Source organism: Leucopleurus acutus, assembly GCF_964270905.1.
Source record: "Leucopleurus acutus genome assembly, chromosome: 14".
NCBI lineage: Eukaryota > Metazoa > Chordata > Mammalia > Artiodactyla > Delphinidae > Leucopleurus > Leucopleurus acutus.
Window position 1 is genome coordinate 79710653 of NC_139156.1, and position 16367 is coordinate 79727019.

General features: G+C 40.9%; 1 protein-coding gene across 4 annotated transcripts in view; it reads left to right on the forward strand.

Annotated features, from left to right (window-relative positions):
* The first annotated feature begins 61 nt into the window (after positions 1-61).
* Positions 62-16367, forward strand: part of ARID4B (AT-rich interaction domain 4B) — a 126310-nt gene continuing 110004 nt past the window's right edge. For 3 of the 4 annotated variants that reach the window (XM_082854964.1, XM_082854966.1, XM_082854967.1), the window contains exons 1-2: positions 62-309; positions 1307-1361. In XM_082854964.1, coding sequence (XP_082711090.1) covers positions 1356-1361 — 6 coding nt within the window. In that variant the 5' untranslated portion in view covers positions 62-309; positions 1307-1355. Of the gene's footprint in view, positions 310-400; positions 476-1306; positions 1362-16367 lie in introns of those variants that run through there. The other variant, XM_082854965.1, reaches the window with a different exon arrangement.

Sequence of the window (16367 nt, forward strand, 5' to 3'; positions counted from 1 at the left end):
AAAAAAGTCTAGGGGAGGGGAGAAAGGAGGGAAGGGGGGGCACTTGGGGTGGGGGGGAAGCGATGTTTGCCCGTCAGTCGAGTCCGGAGTGAGGAGCTTAGGCGCCGGAGCGGAGGGAGACTCTTGCGCTTAAGCTTGCAGCCGCCACGGCCACCGCCTGGACCTTTGCCCGGAGGGAGTCGCAGAGGGTCTGTCGCCGCCGTCCTCTGCAGGGCAGCGCGACTGGGGGCTCGGACCTCCAGTCCAGGAGGGATTTTTCGTCGTCCCCCCTCCCCCCAGCGAGGGAGCCCGAGCGGCCGCCAAACAAAGGTACCAGTCGCCGCCGCGGGAGGAGGAGGAGCCGGAGCTTTAGCCTCAGCCACCGCTGGACCCGCCGCCCTTCTTCCCCCATCTCTCCCCCGGGCCTGCTGATTTTGGGGGGGAGCAGGGGAGGGGACTCTGGACGTGCCAGGGTCGGAGCTTGCCTCCCAGGAAGGTAGGGGCATTTTCTGGGGCTTTCGCGGTCTCGTAAGGGGGTCTTCAGGGGAGTCACTGGGCCCGGCCAGGGAGCCGGGGAAGATCGCTGGGATGGTGTCCCCCGGCGCCCCAATTCGGGGCCTCGGCCTCCGAGGAACTCGCGCCGCCCCCTCCCCCCCACAGTTGCCGAGTCCGAGTCGCCCCCCACCCTGGCGGCCGCACACTCGGCGCTTTAGTGCCCCTCGGCCGCGGTGGGGGGCCCCGACCGGTGGGGGGGCTCTGCCGCCGCCCGGCCCCTCGGCGCTCTCGCCGTCCCCGCGGCCGGCAGACGTGGATCCCGCTCGCACTTGTCGGGTGTCCGCCCCGGAGCGGGACGTGGGCTGAGCCTCTGCGGCGGGTTGGTGTAGCCCGCGGCCCTCCGGCGGGTCCGCCGCCCCCGCCGTGCTCCCCGAGGCCCGGCCCGCGCCCGCTCGGACGCGGGGTGCGCAGCTCTTCCGAGGGGGAGCGGCCGGGCCGGCGCGCAGGCCTGCGGGCAGGAGGGCGGTCGACCCCGCGCCGGCCCCCGGGCTTGTAGTGAGTTTCTTCTCTGACAGAAATGGCGTCATTGTCGGAGACGGGAAACTCCGTCGGGTCCCGACAATGGGGACGGGAAGCTGTCGAGCTGTGTAGGTGGTCGGGTTTGCGGGGATGGCGGGGCCAGAGGGGGCCCCGGCTCGGCGTTTGGTGGTTCGGGGACTGACGCCTCCTTCGGCTCCTTGTCGGGGTGCAGGCTTCGCACGGTTCCCTCCGCCTCCGCCGGTGCAGAGGGGTGCCCGTGGTGTTGACGGGGTGTCTTTTGTTTCGCCTCCAGGTGCAGGTGAATCTGGTGTTTTCGAGGGGATCGCGGCCCCAGGATCATCATGAAGGTAAGATCGCCTCCAGAAAGCCAGCCTCGGGGGCTAGAGGATCCAGGAAGTGGGGGGGTTTGATCGAGGTCGTGTGAGCGACCCCGAGTTTTGCCGAGGAAGGTGTGTGAGGTGGCTTGGGGCCCGAGCTCGTCCCCGGGGACGACGGGGGTCAGCTGCCGTGGATCTCGGTGGGCTTTGCTGTGGACTTGGAGCCGGTTATAGGATATCTCGCTGAGGATGATGTTTTTTCCCTCGTATAGAACCTCTTTTTGCCGGGAATGAATGATAGGAATAACTGCGTGAATTTAAGTGTTTTAAAAGCAGGTCAAGTAATCTGACTCTAGAAACTGAACCGTACTGTGGTTCTATCGGTTACGCCGATGAAAGAACATCTCATTTATTGTGTGAACAGTACTGTGAATTTTTAGTAGAAGACCTATTAGATTAGCGAAATCAAATATAATCTTAATCGAAAGATTTTTCAGGAAAATGTTGGTGATCTTTAGACAACTCAGAGATAGCAGTTGTTCCTTGTATTTCCAGGGATTTAGGGTTATATGGTGTTTTTCTCTACTGATCCATTTGGTCTCTAAATTATCAGATGCTCTATTGCATTGTGATAAAACCGATGTGGAAAACCGATGGTCAGGTTCCTCTTAAACGTAAACATGTTAACTGAATGTAGGATGTTGTCTAAAAAGTACAGTTTACTTAAATGGTGGAAGAAATTACAGTCATAAAAGGACAGGTTTTTTTTTTTCACTTTAGAGAATATGTAATTGAATGCTGTCGTATTTTTTAACGCACTTGAGGATGAAAAGCCTTAGATATCTGAAATGTCTAGATTCAACTGGTGGAACTTAGAGACTAGCAGATATTTTTCATCCATTACAAATTCACAAGTGCTTGAAAGTACAGGGTTTTCACAAGGATAGAAACACATCAGTTAGTATGTTAAAATGTGGGTGTCATCTACTTTTGATAGTTCCTTTGAATTTTTTTAAAAAAATTTATTTCTCTTCAGAATCAGGACCGCTTTCATAGTACTGCATTCAGATTAAGATTTGCAATACTTATGTTTATGGTGGAAAGTGAAAGCTGTGGCCACTTAAATATTTATCATTATACAAAGTAATTAAATTTCATCCAGTTTTTTGTTTTTCTTTTTTATGTTTTTTTATTCTTGAGTTTGGGGTGCTGTAAACTCCTACCTGAAACAGTTTATATCTGCTGAATTACTATTTCGCCTTCATGTAAATGAAAAAAACAGTGATGTTTCAGAAATGAATCCCTTTTGTTAATCACAGATGCTAGCTACACCTTCTGTGACCTGTATGAATCAGTGACAAGTAAATTTATCAGGGAAAACTATATATCTTCTTTGGTGTTGGACAACAATTTCTTAAGAAAAGTGTTGGGTTGAATAATATATAATAAGTTCAGAAGCTGATTAATACGGGATTTAGTTTGGAATAAATGTTGTAATCTGTCACAGTTTCCAGTGTAGTGCCTGGCACATCTCGAGCACTCTGTTAATGTTTGGTTAAAAGAAATGTAGTAAGTTGAAGGTCTTTTAGATTTTAGATTTTCTTACCTTTTCTTTCTTCCTTTCATTTCCTTTTTTTTTTTTTCCCCTTCAACTTATCTGTTTAAAAAAATGAAAGTACGTTGGAAGCTTCAGCCCTGAAAGTTTTACGGTATTAGGCAAATGCAAATATTTTGGTATCAGTTTAGAACTACTCATGTTAAGGGCTCAGCATTTCCATTATTACTGGCTTATAAAAAAAGTTACTAGTAATGTTAAAAGGAAAGAATTGTTAAAGTAATCCTCTAATTTTATGAAAGAAGAACTGCTGTTATTGTCAGTATAGTAAGTCCTCTCTTTGGGAATCTGCTAGTAATCAGAAGTCCTAAAAATGTAGCTTATTTCTTTCAACTTAATTTTTTATGTTGTGAAAGTTGAGAGGCTGCCCATGATTGGTATTTTGCTTTAACAAAATTGCAATTCAAAAAGTATGTAGTATTGATTATATTAGGCTTAGATTTTCTTGTTTGTGTGTTCCCAGTTTCTATATTGTAATGACAACTGAGCTGTAGAAGGATTTATGCCAATTATCAGATCTTATCAAACAGATTTGTATTGTGTAGCAAGCTTTTAAGTTTGTAGTATGTGTCCTACTAGTCACAGAATTAAATTTCATTAAGTGATAGTGTATTGAGGCAATTCAAAGTGTGTAGGAGTATACTTTTTTGGTTGTTCCTTTAAAGTCCCAAAACAAGGAAAAATATATGTAGCATTTTAAGTGCTATATGTTTTAGAAGCAATTTTCCTGTTAGAATTTATTTAAATAAATAAATAAATAAATAAAGGCCTCTTTACTGACGAATATAGTGTATCTCATGGTATTTTTGCCCAGTGTGTTTTTGAGACATATGACTGTAATGTAAAAGCAATTTTGTGCTTTAACATAGATTATGATGTTGGTGTTATGTTTAGTTTATTTTTCATCTTTTTGGTAAACCTTTCAATGTCACTGATAGCACATTATCAGGAAATAATAGATTATTGAAGTTTATAAATAATTCTAAGACTTAATTATGTCAGATACATTTCCTACTTTTTTCTAAAACTTTTTTTTTTTGCTTTTCTATTGTGCAGGTTATTAACATTTCTCATTACACTGCAGGAAATTTTGAAGTGGAAATGGACTGGATAGAGTAGACATTTCAGAATCTTTAGGGGATAAGTGATTTAGGTGGTTGTACTTAGGATCTGGGGAGATGGGCTTTTTTAGATGTACCATTCTCCTCAGTAATCACTGCCTGAGACCACATAAAAATAATGGATTGATTACAAGTGCCTTTTTTAATGTCTTTTGCTGTGTGAGTATTCTCAGTCCCTTTCCCCTTCCTCCCCCCCCTTCCTTTTCCCTTTCCTCTCTCTGGATCCCTCCCTCCCTCTCTCTTTCTCTTCTACCTTTCCTTCCTCTCTTCCTCCTTATTCTTTCCTCCCTCCCTCTCCCCATCTCCCTTCATTTCTCCCTCCCCCTTTTATAAATCATTCATTTAACAACATCCCCTTCCATGTGTCAGGCAGTGTGGCATGAAGGTAAATACGCTCTCAGACCTGCTGTCAAGGAGCTCACAATTTAGTTGAAGACGCAGAAAAATAAAGCAAACAGTGCATATTGAATTATAAGAGTATTTTTTGCAATATACAGTATTTGTGATAAGTGCAATGGGAGGGCATAAGAGGACACTTAAAGCAGAGAGCCATTGAAAGTTCTCTGGTGGAACTGGCATCTAAGCTGAGGGTTAAAGCTTTTGCTAGGCAAGAAGAGTAGAAGACAGTGTTTCAGATAGGGAACAACATATTGGAAAGTAAAGGAAAGAACAAGATGAGGTATCTGGAAACTGTAAGTAGTTCACTATGGCTGGATTAACTTAAAGCATGATGTGTTTGGGGTGGGAATAGGAGGGCAGTGATGGGAGATGAAGTTAAGGTAGGGAGTTGAAAATTTTCTCGAAAGCTACATGGAACCGCTGAAGGTAAAGACACTGGTTTGTACTGTAGAGAGATCACTTTGGTGGTATTGTAGTGAATACGTCAGAAGGGAGATCTGAATGGAAAGTCTGGAGATTCCAGGTGATAAGTCAAAGTGAGAAGTGAATAAGGACCTGAACTAATGTGGTGGGAGTGGAACAGAGGGAATAGATCTGAAATACCTAGGACAGAGAATTCAGGGCTAATAACTCACCCTGGGGTGGGAGAAGATCGAGGTTTCTCTCTTGGGGCATGAGATAGATGTTATCGTCATTTGAGTCATGCTGTCACTGGAGTAAACATGAATAAGGTTCTGAGTATTTAAGGGACCTGTAGGAGGTCCACATCCAGGTGGACTTACTAATTAAGATGTAAGGGTAAGAGCAGGTCGAGTGAAGAGAAAGCAGAGACTTGCTTAATCCAGTGTGAATGTTAACCTGTAGTTAATAGTCATAATATTTCAAGGGATTTAGACCCATAATATGGCAAATGTATTTTGTGCTATAAATTTGTGGTCTTTTTGATGAACAGGTAATTTTATAAAATACCAACTTGTTTTCTGTCCAAATTTCTAATCCTTTGCTTATTGTAATTTTAAAAAGTATGCTGGACAAGTACATATTACACTGAAGAGTGTGTTTTTGCTAACTTAGCTTGTAAATTCAGTCTCTGAAGAGATATTGCATGCCTTCTTTGTACCAGACATGGTTGTAAGTATTGAGGATACAGCAGTAAACAAAATAAGAATTCTTGTGGATTTACTGTCTACAGTTGACCCTAGAACTGCACTTATATGTGGATTTTTGATAAATACAAATATGCAGTGTAAATGTATTTTCTCCTTCTTATGATCTTAATATTTTCTTTTCCCTAGCTTTACTGTAAAATACATATAACACTCAAAATATGTGTTAATCGACTTTTTATGTTACTGGTAAGGCTTTGGTTAACATTGGATTAGTAATAGTTCAGTTTGGGGGAAGTCAAAAGTTATACATGGAGTTTCCACTGCGTGGGGGTGGTGGCGCCCCTAACTCTTACATTGTTCAAGGGTCGACTGTATTAGGGTAGACAGACACCAAACCAGAAAAAAAGAAGTGATAAGTGGTATGAAGGGAAGTGAAGCAGAATCAGGATAAGAGGGTAGAGTGACCGAGAGTGTTGCTTTAGATTAGATTGTTTGACCCTGAGATGTTTAAGGAACAGGAAGGTGGCCTTTAGGGCTGGAGTGGGAGGAGATGAGGCTTGAGAGGTCACAAGGGCCGGAACAATGTAGGCCACAGCAAGGACCTAGAGTAAAACCTGAGTGTGCTAGGAAGTCACTGCAGAGTCTGGAGCAAGAGAGTGAAGTGGTTGTGTAGAGAATAGAGTGTAGGCAGCAAGAGCAGAAGCAGGAGATGAGTTGCGCGTCAGTTCTGGTGAGAGAGATGGTGGGGGACCAGGTGTGGGAGACGGTTGTATTGAGCGTGGGGACATAGAATTCTGATGGATTGGGTGCGAGGGAAAGGTTCTGCTTGCTGCTGCTTACAGATGACTAACCTTCCCATCCCTGGCCCCTTTAAATAAAAATCTTTTTGCTGTGATTAGTTGGTGGATGGGATTCTTGGAACTGAGTGTAGCCAAGAAGCTGTTCCCAACTCTTAGCCTTCCCTTACTGGTGAGCAGTGAACACTGAGCTGAGCAGTCCTTTGTTTTTGTTTTTGTTTTGAATTTTAGGAAATGAGGTAAAATTCAACGTTTCAAGTATGCAGTTCAGTATTTCTTAGTCTTCTCACAAGATCGTGTATCTCACCTTCCCCCGAAGAGTTCTCTCTTCCCTTTACCCCTCCCCTGGTGATCACTAATCCACTTTCTGTCTCCAAGAATTTGCCTATTCTGGACATTTCCTAGCAGCGGAATCGTACAGTATTCCTTTTGTGTCTGACTTCTTTCACTTAGCATAATATTTTTAAGGTTCATTCATTTTTGTAGCATATGTCAGTATTTCATTCCTTTTTATTGATGAATAATATTCCATTTTCTGGATGTACCACATTTTGTTAATCTGTTTATTAGTTGTTGGACATGTGGATTATTTCTACTTTTTGCCTATTATGAATAGTGCTGCTGTGAACATTATTTACAAGCTTTTGTGTGGACATGTATTTTCAGTTTTCGGGGTGGTGATACTACCTGTGGTAACCCTGTTGAGAGCTGAGTGTTGGACTTCAGATGTTTTGTGTTGCTGTGGCAAATGGCCACCAAGAAGTTGGTCGTTTAAAAAATTCACTTGAGGCTTCCCTGGCGGTCCAGTGTTTAAGACTCCGCACTTCCACTGCCAGGGGCATGGGTTCATCCCCACTGCTTCTCAGTGTGGCAAAAGAAAAAATTAGTTCAGCATTTACTGAGCGCTACGTGCGAGTCTCCGATCTAGCCATTTAGGATATATCAGGGAATGGGACGGGTAGAAAGTCCTGGCCCTGCGGATGTTACCTTTTAAGGTGGAGAGGTGGGCAGACAAATCAGAATAAACATAGTAAGTAGATTATCTCACCTGTTAGGTGGTCAGCAGTAGGGCAGTAAGCGGGGAGCTCAGTAAGGAGGATTGGGACTGTGGAGTGGGCAGGTTGTAGCACTAAGTGAGGTGGTCACGTAGGACTCATTGAGAAGACATTTATGCAAATGCGTGACAGAAGGATGTAACGGAGCGAGTCATGTGGCTTCAAAGGCATCTGGACATGTTCAGTGAAGTGCACAGAGGCCAGGGTGGCTGGAGTGGAGGAAGGAAGGAAGGAAGGAAGAGATCGGGAGTGGATGGGGTCAGACAGGTAAGGGGGATGCAGGCTGGGGGTGGAGCAGATCAGATCACATCACCTGGGACCTTGCAGGCTTTTGTGAGAATTTTGGCTTTCACTCTGATAGAAATGGGGAGCAGTTGTGGGTTTGGAACAGAGGAGTGATGCAGTCTCATTACAGAGTGGCAGATTTTCATTATATTTTTAAAGGATCACTGACAGCTGTGTTACAAACAGGCTGTGGGCAAATCTACAGGATAGAACCTGACCAGTTAAGAAGGTGTAGTTATAAGGGATGGTGGCTGGCTGCCACCGCGAGGGAGGTGCGGAATGGTCAGATTCTAGATGTGGTTTGAGGGTAGAGCCAAAAGGAGTTCTTGTCAGATTGAATGCAGAGGAAAGGCAAGGAGGTTACCAAGATGTTTTGGCTGAATAACTGGAAAATTGGGATTTTATGATGAAGTTAGGGCTGCATAATTTTCGGAAGTAAACATTTATATTTAATAAATTTATAAGATATATTTTATATTTGTGAAGTATGCTGACTGGTATATTGCTCTGTGAAATGTGGCTGTAAACAAAATGTAGGTATGCTATACAGTGGACCCTTGAAGAGCATGGGTTTCAACTGCTTGGGTCCACTTAGACGAGAATTCTTTGCAGTGAATACTACAGTCATACTACACAGTGTGTGGCTGGCTGAATCCGAGAATATGGAACTGTAGATACGGAAGGCCAGCTGTAAAGTTATAGTGGGATTTTCAGCTGCGCCCCTAACCCCGGTGTTGTTCAGGAGTCAGCTGGGTTAGCTTTTTAGTAACAGACGTTTAGAAGCGTTGGAGCCTTTCATTCTTGTTGAATTGTTTAAAAACAGGACTGCTGCTGCCGCCTTCATTTTGGTGCCACAGAACAAGGATGTTTCTACATTCATGAGACGCATGCACTAGTATTCTGTGTAAGATGACACCCACAGTCATCTGTGGGTCAAAAAGGATCAAAATCTTTTTGATATTTAAATGTTGCAGATTCTAGAAGGCGTGGATTTTGATAAGGCATATACTGAAAGTAGAATTATTTAAAATTTGTGTTGATTACCTAAGTGCAAAGCATCACTTTTAGCTTGTAACTTAATTTGAATATAAAAGACAAAATATTAAAAAAACAAACGTGTCACTATTTCTTTTAGTTGGGCCTTCTTTAAACCAGTGGACATTGAATGAAACATGAGCTATAAATAATGAGCTTTTGTTCCCAAGATGATTGAACTTTTTCATTTATTTACTTTACATCAAAATAAGACGGTATATTTGTTATCTCTTAAACTACTAATCAGTATGTTTAACTTAATTTTAAGAAAGAGCTTTTGTTATAAAAATTATTACATTTCTCTTCTTTTAGGAGTGCAGGAAATCTTGACATTCGAGTTTTCCATGGAAGATAATGTGTTTCTAGAAATCTGATAATTTTCATACTAAGATTGGAGACAACGTTCAAGTTTGGGGAGGAAAAATGAGTTTAAAAAAGTATGTAAACAGTTTACCAGAAGATAAAAAGATCTGCTAGGGTCAGTTTACAAAGACAGAGAAACCAAACTTCATGTTCACCTTGTATACTAACAGTCATGTTTTAGGCTGGTTAATAGGACTAAAGGGACAAAATAAAAGCTGCAGAAAAGCAGGTTTTAAAACAACACTTGTCTTACTCTGAGGATAATATCCAACTGTGAATAACTAGATGTACTGAGCTTTAGGACAGTTGGAGATAAGTATACAATTCTACTTTCTCTGCCTGGTGTGTCTTCCCAGCTTAACATTGGTGCTGGCAGTCAGGTGGTAGAGAGCCCGATTCTGTGGGCCATTATTATGATTTGAAGGAAGAAAATCTTTACAGAAAGTAATGTATCACCTTTAAGTTATAAATTTAGCTATTAAGAGAATAATAATTCCGTACGTAGTCTTTTACTATTCAAATGTGTCAGATTATAGTCCATATGGGACAATGGGATGGATACTTTACCTAGACTTTCCTTATTTAAGCCATTTTTTTCTAATAGATGAATTTTTGGCAGTGTGACTTAACTCTAGGATATCTAAAGTCCTATGTCAAGGTTTTGGCAAGTAACAGACTGCTGTCTCCTAATTTGATAATCTTGAAGGGCGTAATTGCTTATGAGAGTATAGTCATTGATAACTGTTTAATAAGTTTCATTTTAAGTCACACTAATTTTTTATCATTTTCTTTAATAGCAGAAATGAAGATAATAAACTGCCAAACCTTTGACCAAATGGTACTTAAAGAAAAAACTCATACTGATAGTCAAAGTTATACTTAAAAATGGCTATAAAAAACACTTTGTTTAGTTAAAGTACTCAGTAAATAGTGTAGCTTAGTGATTAAGAGCACATGGCTGGGAAAGAGAGAGGTCTTGTCGCCACTCCTGTCTTTCTGTGTTCTTTACTTGGCTGATGAAGTTTAGGTAAAGTTATTTATTTTTGAATTGAAAGTAAACATCAGTTTCATTTTTTGCAAAGTGGGGTAATAATAGTTACATCACAGGGCTGTGTAAGTACTAAATGAAATTACATTTGACATATGCTGTGCTCGGCATTTTTCTGAGCAGTCAGTACATGGTAGCTTCATTATTCTGGTAAAAGCCTGTCATTTCTGTTTTAAATGGATAGAGTGAGGATTCTTTCATCAAGACTGCTTGGGATTGAATTGGGACTCTTGTGCTACCAAGTTGTGAGCAGTTTTCTTAAACTCTCTAGGAAGGCTGGTGTCCTTGTCTAAGAAGAGGAATGGTGGTAGCACTTAACCTCACGGGGCTGTTGGGATGACTTAAGTGTAACAACAAGACCTACTCCATGATAAGTTATTACTTATTATGTAAAATTGTAGCTATTATTATTAGTTCATGGAAAGAATGTGTAAACTCTTGTGAATTTAAGTAGACTTTTGGGGTGGTGCAGTGACTCTAGTCTCTTAAAGGTTGATTTGGAAGTTGAGGGAAGAAGTTACAATTTTGCGATTGAGATTAAAGGCTGTTATTGCTGTCTTTATGAAATCCTTAAAAACAGTGTTCAGTGGAAGGTGAAAACCAGATTTCTTTATTCTAAGAACTCTTTGCTCCCATTTCAAACCTTTACTTATTCTAGCACTTCCTGATGCAGAAGCTTCTCTTAGTAAATACAATACTTGTTCTCTCTTCTCATTTGCTGCTGGCTTGCCCAGATGGGATTCTTTCAAGGGAAAAGTAAATTTTACTTCCAAGCCTAGAGGGTGGTTATTGCATTAAGTGAGCCACAGGAGATCTTCACCTTCTAAGTGGCCATCCACCTCCAGACTTGCTTATGTGGGGACATTTTTTTTCTTCTCAGGGTCAGATCACTGTCGTGATGTGGCAGTTAGTCACCTGAAGCTGCTGTAGCGTGGCGAGCCTGTGGGGATGGGGTGAACGCGTGCTGGGGCCCCTGCCAAGCCTGCGTCTCTACTCGAGAGAGTAAAAGGAAAACCGAACAGGCTTGACGACAGACAGCTACTGTCGCTGTCAAAGTTTAAATGAGGCAGCTTGGCTGACACCTATTTGGGAGTTTTTAAAACATTTAGCTTTTTATATTTTCAGTTTTATCTTGGTAAGTATAGCTCATCCGAGGTCCCATTTCAATTTTTTATCTGAATATTCTTGTTGAAAGTGGTTCACTGATTTTTCTTTTTTGGCCGCACCCCGGGCTGTGGGATCTTAGTTCCCCGACCACGGATCGAACCCGGGCCCCCTGCAGTGGAGGCGTGGAGTCCTAGCCACTGGACCACCAGGGAAGTCCCACGTTCAGTGATTTTTTTAAAAAAAGTGGTTCAGTGTCGGAGCGCTCTTGAAACTTAGTAAGTCACCTAATTTTGCTTTGCCCCAACTTGGAGAAATACTTTTCTAAACTAGTTCTATTCCTAGCAAAATTAAAGAAGTTTTCTTTTTTTAATTATAAAAGCAATACAGTTTGATGTATATATTGAAAATTACAGAAATGTAATATATACAGTGAATAGTAAAAGTCATTACCTTCCCCAGTCTCACTTCCTGTTGGCAATTTGATTTAAAAGTTTGGGGTGTATTCTTCCATACGTTTTTCCTTGCACATATAAATAGACATCTGAGTATTTTTTGATATGCTTGGTTTTACAAAAATGGGCTTATACTATGCATATTGTTCTGTGGCTGTTTTTACATCTTTTTATATCAGTATATAACAGATCTGTGTCATTCTTTTTTGCTGCCTTCAGCAAGGTTTTATTTGCATTCAGTGTGCTATTTTCTCTACCACCAAATGATTTATTTAGGTCACCACTGTGTTTCTTTAGCTTTACGTTATGACAGATATGTATAGGGCTCTCTTAGCAGTGTTCAGCATTCAGTAGATATTCAGTAAGTATTATTAATATATTTGAATATCTAGTATACTAGGTGGTGAATAGTCCCAGTCATCTGTAACATTTATGATAGTCTCTCATAACCCTATAGATTATTATTACAGCTACTATTAATGAAATCTGATTGCATGAGATTGCTTTTTTAAAATGTTTATTTATTTTTTATTTATGGCTGCATTGGGTCTTTGTTGCTGCGCATGGGCTTTCTCTAGTTGGTGGTGCGTGGGAGCTACTCTTCGTTGCGGTGCGCGGGCTTCTCATTGCGGTGGCTTCTTCTGTTGCAGAGCACGGACTCTAGGCACATGGCCTTCAGTAGTTGTGGCACACGGACTCTAGAGTGCAGGCTCAGTAGTTGTGGCTCGTGGGCTCTAGAGTGCAGGCTCGGTAGTTGTGGTGCACGGCCGTAGTTGCTCCGCGGCATGTGGGATCTTCCCGAACCAGGGCTTGAACCCGTGTCCCCTGCATTGGCAGGTGGATTCTTAACCACTGCGCCACCAGGGAAGTCCTGAGATTGCTTTTAAAAGGTAAGCTGTGAGAGGTAGTGAGGGAACATCCCGTGCTATGTGGCTGCTTCTAAAGAAGCTAATGTTGTTCTTGGGCTCTTATTAGAAAGTTTAATTTGGGACAGACCACTGTAGGCAAAGACCCCAACAGATGTTTAGTCAGAATATGTGGTTTGTAAAGGATTTTGTAACACTACAGTTAGGTTTTTAAATGGCACATTATGTTTGTAAAGTTTCATAATCATTAGTTATTTCTTATAACATCCCTTTGAGGCAGGTCAGCAGCATTTTTCCTCTTTTATGGTTGAAGAAGCAGATGCAAAGATGTTGAGTGATTTGCCCACAGGCACACATTAAACTGATGGCAGAATCTGTTCTCCTGTTAGTAAACTGAACCATGCTGCCTCTGCTAGTTATAAGAGAGTAATAAAGGTGTTGCCATTTAGTGACCTTTTGATGGCTTTATGGAATAGTTAGTTTAGAAACCTTTTACCTACTTTTATTGAAAGCAACAGTTTTAAAGCTAGAATTTATTTGCATTATAGTATTAAATATTTTAGGGAAATCTGTACTATTCTCTTATTAAACAGAGAAAATTATATGAAAATATATTAAAATGAACCGCAGTGGACTTAGTTTTCCTGGGAGAGCCTATACTGGCTTGAAAATTAGTATCGTAAATTAGAGGAAAACAGTACAAGGCTTTGAAGATATTTTAAATAGGAGAAATATGAATCATCAGGGTATATTTCCGCAAGTAATTTTGAGTTGAAACACTGTGGCTCATAGAGCCAGAAGAGACTTGCAAAGAATATTTGGACCTGTGGATTTAGACCCCAACTGTTCCGCCATGTAACAACATGGAAGGTTATCTAGACTAAAAAACTTTCTACAATCTTGGTGGCATTCCTTAAGTTATAAGTTTAGTTGTGTGAATCATTCTGTATTTACTTGTTAGGACTTGATTCTATTATTCCATAAATTGCTGTCATATTTTAAAAGAATATTTTAAAATTCAGGGTTAATTCCTGTGTAATTGTTTTCTAGAAGTCAAGAAACTATTATGTAAGAGTATGCAAGTTGAATTTTGAGGCATTGAATGGGACAGAGGTTTTTATAAGCAAATCATGGCTAAATTTTACTGCTTACTACCTATGTTCTTCACAAAACTGTTAAACAAATTCTTGTAGAATGGTGACAGATTTAGGCTTTATTTGTTTCATATTGCTGCTGTAACAAATTGCCACATATTTAGTGGCTTAAAACAGCACAAACTTTTTATTTTACAGTTCTGGATATCAGAAGTCTGCAGTGGGTCTCACTGAACTGAATTCCTTGTGTGGGCTCTAAGGGCGATTGTTCCTTGCCTTTTCCAGCCTCCGGAGGCTGTGCACATTCCGTTGCTTGTGTTCTTACCTCCGTCTTCAAAGTCAGCAGTTTAGTATCTTCAGATCTCTCTGGCTTTGACACTACCTCTTCTACCTCCCTCTTTCACTTATGTTAGGACCCTTGTGATTTCTTTGGGCCCATCCAAATAATCCAGGATAATCTTCCCATTTCAACGTCAGTTGACTAGTAACCTTAATTCCGTGTACAATCCTAATTCCCCCTTGCTGTTTAACAACAATTTCACAGATTCTGGGGATTAGGATACAGATATCTTTGGGGAGGCCATTATTATGCCTACCACAGACTCTTTAGTTCAGCAAAATCTATTTAACCTTTCAGGCTTTTCTGTAAAATGAGATTAATATTACTGTTTACTACAAAGGAGTTAATGAAAATGGCAATTATATGCCCATGCAGACAGACCATGCATAGAATACACTCAGAAATATTAACTGATGCTTTCTGAGTTAGGTGGATGCTTGCGGATAGGTAGTCTCCAAGGTAACCAGTGAGTGGGCTTGGTAAACTCCAGTCTGAATATCTGGAGTTAAGCCTGGCCTCTGGAAGCAGAACAAGATGTCAGTGAATCAAACGCTTTCCAGAGAATGAGGCTTCATTACTGTTGTTTACTCTTCATTTGCCTCTTATAAAGGCAGGTTTTTGTTTTAGTATTCAGCTTTTCCAGACCTTTGCGTGTCGAGGACAGTGATAATTTATAGCATAGTGTTGAAAAAAATAGATCAGTGCTTAACTGTAATTTGTTTTATGGTTGGAATCTGTTTTAGTCTCAAAGATACAACACATTTTTTAAGCAGTAGGCTTTTCCACTTGCTAGGAGTTTTCAAAGAACTACTATGACAATAATTAATGGAGAGGCCTTGAGTAAGTGCAGTTTTAAATCTCAATTGCTTATGATTGATTGTTTTGTATGTGCCAAGTTGGTATTCCTTTTTGAAGTTAAACTTGGAGACTTGCTGTGTTTAATGTGATTTCCTAATTTTTCTTTGTGAGTCCTTCAACTCTCACAACTGTGGTGTTGTGAGGCAAGATTCACAGGGTGAAGTGGTAGATAGTGAAAATGGCTGTTAGAAAACCCTGCCGAAGCGAATGGTAGGGGTAGATATGTCTTCTTTATTATTTCTATATCCAGGTTAAAATTTGAGTTACGTAGCTCTAGAATAAATTTAGCAAAACATTTCCGTGTGATCATTCACTCGTTACCTTGTAGATAGTATAGATGGAAAGAAATCCACTAATTCTGTTTTATTACAGACCTGTTTCAAGTAAGTAAGTGATTGAAATTTTCTCAGTTCTGTGGTTGGAAAAACTTGTTTTTTTCTACGTTGCATTATCATGTATTTCTTTGCACACATAACTGCTGATTGAATATGGTTTAAGTTAGAATGTGTCTAAAGATTGAGTTGTAACCAGTCATTTGGTTCTTGTAGCATGACAGGGTCCTCTGACTCTGATTCTAACCCTTCTCTCCTTTGTCCTATCACTATACACATATTTCTAGCAGTGCCCCCATAACACTCTAATGACAGGCAGTAAATGCTGGACAACTGTTTATTTGTATCCATGCATCAGTACACAAAATAAGTTTCACAAAGTTCTGTCTGCCTGAGTTGTAAATTTATGCTCTCAAATTTCTGTTTAACATATATCAAATATTTTGTCTAGTGTTTCTTAGAATATAGATATATGAATGATTTGAGTTTGATAGTGCATATGGTACTGTCTTCAAATTATCTAACTTTTTAAAAATTAGATCTCAGTACCTCATTTTAATGGAGGTGATAAATTCAAGCACCACCCTTCATTGTCAGACTTCATCACAGGTGTATTAGTAGCAAAAGAGCCTGTGTTTCAGGATGTGCTGTTGCTTGCCTCATCACCCTGATGGTAGAGAAATAGTGGATTGAAGTTGTTAGGTTTAAATCCTGCTCTGCCTTAACTAGTTGCAGGGCCTTAGGCAGTTATGGGAAATGGGGAGAATAATATTTATTCTGGATACGTCATACATTTAAAAAGACTGTCAGGGACTCTAAAGACTTCTGCTGCTCCTAAAAGAAGCGTTAGAATCCTTTGCAAACTAATGCTTTAGGCAGCTACCACCCATGGATAAGAACTATGAATTCAAACTGGTGTGGGCCAGCCTCCTCGCTTGGATCTCTTGACTCATAATCCAGTGTTCCTGTCCATCATATCACAGAGCCAGCGCCAGGATTCAGATCTCTTCAGATGGCAAGGTTCAATAGTGATAGGCAAGAAGCGTTTTTTATTTTTTTTTTTCTATGAGAAAATAACTCCTTGATGTATTAGTGTCTGGTGTTAATTTTTTGACCAAGGCTGAACTCTCAGGATTTGTTATTGTAATTAGGATATTAAG